Source organism: Sceloporus undulatus, chromosome 5 (assembly GCF_019175285.1).
Source record: "Sceloporus undulatus isolate JIND9_A2432 ecotype Alabama chromosome 5, SceUnd_v1.1, whole genome shotgun sequence".
Classification (NCBI taxonomy): domain Eukaryota; kingdom Metazoa; phylum Chordata; class Lepidosauria; order Squamata; family Phrynosomatidae; genus Sceloporus; species Sceloporus undulatus.
Genome location: NC_056526.1, coordinates 180,981,717 through 180,988,388, shown reverse-complemented (window position 1 = coordinate 180,988,388; position 6,672 = coordinate 180,981,717). Strand labels below are relative to the sequence as shown.

Genomic DNA, 6,672 nt, shown 5'->3' with positions numbered 1-6,672 from the left:
CAGGATGTTGCCATGGCAGTTAAGGTAGAACCATAGTGCTAGAATAGTATTGTGAAAGGGTCCTGGTAAAAAGCAAGTTCATCTCATAAGCTTAATTCTTTTAAAACATGGGCAGTGTGCTTGTGTTCCAAATAGAGGTCTAGTTCCATCATATTGTGGGGGAGGGGGGAAGCTAAACTAAGTGCCCCTAGCAAGAAACAGGATTTTATACTTCACAAGGGGAAGAGATGGTCCATTAAGGAGCTCACAGTGCCTCTTTTACTAAGACAAAGAAGCCTTGGTGGTATCTTTTAAAAGTGGAAGAGAAGGGACTCCTATGTGGAGCCCCACTCCAATGGAAAGACCTGAAAAGGGTAAAAAGTATGGCCTGGCAAATCAGTTAAATGGCAGCCGAAATAAATCTCCCTCTGAGGGCATATTCAACAAGGAGATGAAGCCAGCCTTGGTTCACTTAAAAGCACATCTGTATGAGACACAGTTTAAAATATGTGTCTGCGTTATTTATACTTGGCTTTTTAAAACTACAATACCCTACATATATACAGAAATAGATTTCATAAATTATGCTCAGATCTTTACAAAATTTCACTTAAAAAATCTTAGCAGCTATTTGGAGAAGTGGAAAAAATCATTCTCTCATAATGGAGTTGGGGTGGAGGTAATCGTCTCATGTTCTACACAACTGGAAGAAAGGAAGGACAGATGGACACTGGGACATATTTAAACTTTTAGAACACTTTTAAGTATAGTATTTACCCTGTAAAATGACAAGAACAAAGGGTTAAAGCCAATTGTTCATTTCAACCAGAGGAGTCCCATTGAATAAATAGGATTTATATGTGCTGATTTACCATTTAGGAATTGACTCAATGGATCTGCCCTAGTTGGAACAAACAACAGGAACTAGCCTATTCATATTGTCACCTGCACAAGACAGTATATTAGAATGCTGCTGTCTTTACAGCATTTCCTTCATGTTCCTCCCTTTTTTACTCCTAGGTTATGCCCAGCGCCATTTTATGTAAAGCAAGGCAAGCAAAGATGCTGGTGTAATTAAAGCATCACACACCTCTGTAGGACATAATCTCATAATTAAGCATATTCCAATTACTTGCTACCTCTGTTCTGTCCTTCATAAGACATATTATTATAGATAAGGCCGTGTCTGCACAGGCCAAAGAACATATCATTACCCTGTCCTCATGGCAAGCAGTCCAGATAACAGGGTCCAATCCCCAACACTAGTGCAAACTGTCCTGACCACGTACAACCAATTCAGCACTGAACCCATATTATAACATCCCTAAAACAGTTTTTAAAATCTTGCCTTTTGGTTCAGATCTTCCCGGGAAACTTGGAAACCTCCAGAGTGATGCCAGGTGGCTGTTGTAGTGTGAGCCGTTCCCTCTGACATCAGAACAAGGTTACCCAACTATATGATTGATGCTGGGAGCCTCATTTTTGACTTCAAGGGAGTTACTCATGTTGTTGTCATGGGCAGGTGGCATAGCAGGATTCATGTATGAACAACTGCCTGGTGTCACTCTGGAGTGCCCAGGTAACATGGGACTTCAAGGGCAGCTTTGGGGCCAGAATACTGCAGGCTGCTACTGGAGTATTCCGGCCTGTGCACACATGGAAGTGGGCAATTTCTGACCTTCCAGATATTGTGGGGCTGCAACTCTCACTAGAATCATCAATGATGAGAGACAATGGGAGTTATAGTTCACAACATCTGGATGGCCATAATTGCCCATCCCTTTTACAGATTAATGCTTCATGCTGTGAAGTTACACGGCAGAACATGGTGTGATCCAAATCCAGTTGACACTGAAATGCTGAAATCCTGCAGTTTTGAATGCAGCCATGTTAGGATCTTAACATACATATATGACTAGTAAAGACGATCTGCACTGCAAAAATGATTAATTCCTTTGATGATTCTCCTTTCTTAGAAATCTTTATCCCAGCCCGAAAGTTCATCTGGTGGAATTCCCTGTTCAGGGGGGTATCTGTCGAAGTAGCTGTAATCCATTGGGCCTGAAAGCTAAAACAGAGTTGTAAGAAAAGCAAGTTAAAGTGATGTTACATGATTAGCAGCTATGATGCTTTATAAGGGAAGGTTTTGCCTTGACTTCCCAGTCACATTCCTAAAGCATGCTGAGTTATCATGGTGACAGACAGTTACTCATATTACAGCACTTCCTCTTGGAAAAGTAGGCCTCTCCTGTGCCTCAACTGGCCCAGAGAAGCCTGCCCCCAAAGGCACTCTTGTTCCCTCCATATCTCCTACTGGGGACCTAAAAACATTTGGGACATGGTTTTGAATTTTTACAAAAGCTATTTTGGGGGATCCTAGGGGAGACAAAATGGCTCCTTGGTTTGAACTTCCCCCTAGGGCAAGGGCCTACTCTTCTTTTGCTCATGTTCTTTTGCTTTGTGCCATGTTACCTCTTGACTGGCCACTTGTTTGATCTAGCAGAAGTTTTATATACCTACATAATCCATTGTATTTATCTACCTCCCAGAGGGCTTTTTCTGTTGTCGCCCCCAGATTATGTAATGACCTTCCAGACGAGATCTGCCAATTGACATCTTTAGACAGCTTTAAAAAGGCTGTCAAGACGGAGCTCTTCCAGCAGGCCTTTCTGGAATAGATAATCCCAGCCTCAGGAACCCTGTTCTTATGAGAGTCCCCAAGGTCCTCCCTGGAAATGCAACCGAAGTTTACTGGGTTTTTTTTTTGTGTGTGTGTGTGTGTGTGTGTGTGTGTTTTTATGTCTTGTAATAATGTGTATGTGTTAATGTTGTTTAATTAGTTGGTTTTAATTATAATTGATTTAATAATTTTTAAAGGGGGGAGGGAATTTTGATCTACAATGTATTGTATTTTATTGTTGTTAGCCGTCCCGATTGACCTCAAGGGGCAGGATATAAATTATTATTATTATTATTATTATTATTATTATTATTATTATTAAAAGGTACACTGTATGGACCAAGGCAATAACAGGTAAACTCTATGCCCCCCCTCCCACCTAGATGATGTTGGATATCAATTTTCAGCAAATCCAATAGTCTGCCATAGCCAGCATACCCAAGAGTTGTACTCAAACAACATTTGTAGGGTCATATCTTGCCTATCTCTGGTCTCAACAAATGCTGACTACTCCATTCATAGAACAGGATGGCTAAAGAGGAACCATTTCTATGCTTTTGTGTCTTTTTTTCTTAATTGGGCAGCTCCTGCCATAGAACGAATGGCCACCAAAAGTAGCTACATCTTCCCCCCCCCCCCCCTCTCTTTGGTTACTTAAATCCATAGTTTGGTTATTAATGAAGTTAGGTATCAGGACTGGATCCCAAACAAGACTCCTGTAACTTTAATCCTCAACAGAACTTGGAACAGATAAAGGTACTGTACCTCAAAGCTGAATGATGCATAAGCGTTTCTAAGGGGTGTGGAAGGCGAGGAGCACACTGGGTGATACCTCAGAGGGGATATTTGCCTTCCAGTGCAAAGTTTACTGCAGTGCCTCTCTGCAGGTAGACCAGGACTCCTGGAGACTGAAGCTCCTGTGAAGGACTTAGCTCATCCATCCAGACATGGCAAGGAGACCAGCTGGGACACTGTCCACATGCCACAGAGAACTCCTGGAAGCCTCTCCCTTTGCTGAACGGTGCTCAGACACTCTTTAATAGTGGCTCAATCTATTTCTGAGGGACTACTGAGCTGGTGGCTCAGAGCCTGAGAGTCACAGCATGAGTTATCACACTGGGATGAAACCAACCCCAGTGATGCCACTGCAAGAGGGATAAAGGTACCTGCCTTGCCTCTCCTTCCAAACCCCAACTTTTCAGACAAGACACCTCCTCTCAGCATGGCGGTTCCTTCAATGGTGGAGTCTGATGACAAGAACAGAGCTACTGGGTCTCCTCAGTGGCCCACCCACCCCCCAATCTCTAGCAGTGATACAACAGCTATGCTGGGAGGAGATAACATTAATGTCCAGCATGGCTTAATAACTGGTCAGAACTTTAAAGGGAAACTTACTGACTCCCAATGCAGGTTCACTAACACAAATGCAATTTAACCAGTGCAAATTGGCAATCAGTTAATTCCAAACACTTAAGCACCAATCCTGTGGCCTTGAAGATGCATGCTGCAGCTATAAGGTTAATTGGAACCTTCCCTCCAAGACCTAGAGACTCCAGTCTCAGAAAGGAAGATTTGATATCTCTGGCCCGTTACAGATGGGCACTAAAGTACGGAGTCAGTCCGTACTAGGGTTAGGAAGGTGCGGTGCTTCCGCACCCCCCTAACCCTAGTACGGACTGACTCCGTACAAAATGGCGGCGCCCCATCTACATGGGGGCCGCCATGAGGAAGTCACGGCCACGCCGCCTCTATATGGGGCGGCGCAGACGTGATGTCCTCGCTCCGCGCCAGTGAGCATGGAGCAGGAAGGAGCTCCGAAACGGAGTTCCTTCCTGGTTTGGTCCTCTGGGCGCAGCCTTCAGACAGCTGCGCCCAGCGGACCAAAGGAGAAAGGGGCCAAACGGCCCCTTTCTCCTCCTTCCCGCCGCCGCGGGGTGTCCTTGGGGCTTGAAGCCCCAGGGACACCCCTTTTCAGGCTGCGGGGAAGGGGCCTTTTGCCGCTTCCCTGCAGCCTGAAAAGCAGCGGATCGGGACCTCAGCGGCTGCTGAAAGGGGCGGGTGCAGGGTCTGTAACCCACCTCTGTCTCCATCCTGACCACTCAAATCAACAGAGATTTTTGCAGGGGTTTCCCCTTCCATATTGGAACTCCCAGTTCTTAAAAGGGAAAATACAGGCATGCTGGGGTTGTGACAGTGAGAAGTGAAGGAGAGGGTGCTGTTTCTGCTGGATTTATAACCCCACCTCTCCAAAACAGAGCACAAATAAGACCATCTCAGAATATGTATTGTTGGCTCAGTACCTCTCTTTTTAAAGGCGATGATAACTTCCTTGCCTTGAGTCCATCCCAATTAAAACCATTCAGCCATCTAAAAATAAAAATTAAGGACAAAAACAAAGCACAATGAAGTAATTATAGTGTTACGGAAACACTGTATCTCTATGGAAAATTCCATAAACAACCATATTAAAGTAACTTTTTTTCATATCAAGGGCTGTATTCACTCATGGGCAATCTACTGTGATCATATGCCAGCAGTGGACAGAACTACCCCCTTTTCTTTCTACTGTCATCATCATCTTTTTATTTTATTCTGTTTTATGTTTGTTTTATTATGTCTTGTTTCCCTCTCATTTTGCCCACTCCCCACCTTTTACCCCCTTTTCTCTCTCCTATCCCCCCTTTCTATGGTTCCCTCTCTCTTCCCTTTCCTCTCCATTCAGCAGTCTATAGGGACAAATTGCTCATGCCAGCACTCTGAACTCATCACTTGCAGCAGACTTTTGAGATGAGATCATAAACCACATGTAACCCCCGAGTCAAACGTTGTCCACCCTTATCTCAAAAAATTAACAGCAAAAAGAAGCAATCATATTGTGCAGGAAGAACAAATGCAGAGTTACTGCCCAACCCCGCTTGCTCTTTCTGTACCTGTGCCTCTTAATATCATGGATTCCATTCTTCAGATTTCCTAATCTCTCAGTAGGGTTTTGTCTGAAACAACAACAAAGAGAAAAGATAAAAGATTGTATAATCCGGATGTTTCATCATTGGTAATATTATCACTATTAAATATTAACTTCATGTGCACCCAAGGGCTTGTAAATTACATCTAAACAGCCAGGGCATTACTAGGGGGACCTGGACCACACTGGATGACACTCTAAGGGGGTTGACACCACTGCTCCCCAAATGCCTGCCTTTTGGTAGGAATGGGCTGTGGTGTTTGCCTCCATCCCTTTAAAACAGTGGAGCTCAGTGGAAGAGAAGGTATGGCTGGGACGAACCTAAGTGAACAATATGAAAACCATATTGTTTAGGGAAGCGTTCTCAGGGAATTTGCGATTGTTATCTGGCTGTCTGATAACATTTGATGTGATGTGATTTGTTTTATATTTGATGTTTTTAATTTGTTTTTCTTTTCTATATGGTAATTTTATCTATTCCTCTTTTAATTGTTATTATCTTAGAAAGTATGCCTTGGGCAGACTTTTATATACTCCTTAATTATACCGACTTTGTACAGCGCTGTGTATAATTACAGCGCTTTAGAAATAAAGTTTAATAATAATAATAATAATAATAATTATAATAATAATAAGTGGGCAGACAAAGGTGAGGCCTCCGGGCTTTTTTCTTAAATTTTACTCTTTTTATTTTTTGAAATTCACATCTAAACAAATTTTCACTTTAACCACATGAAATTATGTAAATGTAAATACATGTAACAGTGGAATTTAAAAGTATAATTTTAAGTTTGCTAGTTGTTTATGTCACATGGCACATTTAATACTATGGGCAAATTACAATTTATGGGTAACATCAGTAAAGAAACATTACTAAGAATTCTGTATGGTGTGTTATGGGAGAAGGTCAATGGGTGAGTGACACCATGAGTTACTGCACAGGTGACACAGACACTAGTGATACAGCATATGAATGATTACAAGAGGAAGCATTCCATCTGTTTTAACCTCTGCTTATTGGTCCTGCTGGTCAATCTATCAGGGTTTA

At 42.6% G+C, this 6,672-nt stretch overlaps 1 protein-coding gene across 1 annotated transcript in view; it reads right to left on the bottom strand.

Annotated features, from left to right (window-relative positions):
* Window positions 1–1,951: 1,951 nt before the first annotated feature.
* PRKG2 (protein kinase cGMP-dependent 2) overlaps window positions 1,952–6,672 on the bottom strand; it is a 65,702-nt gene continuing 60,981 nt past the window's right edge. The window contains exons 17-19 of the mRNA XM_042469715.1: window positions 5,590–5,652; window positions 4,960–5,026; window positions 1,952–2,047 (exon numbers count right to left, since the gene is read on the bottom strand). Of these exons, the coding sequence (XP_042325649.1) occupies window positions 1,952–2,047; window positions 4,960–5,026; window positions 5,590–5,652 (226 nt within the window). The remainder of the gene's footprint in view (window positions 2,048–4,959; window positions 5,027–5,589; window positions 5,653–6,672) is intronic.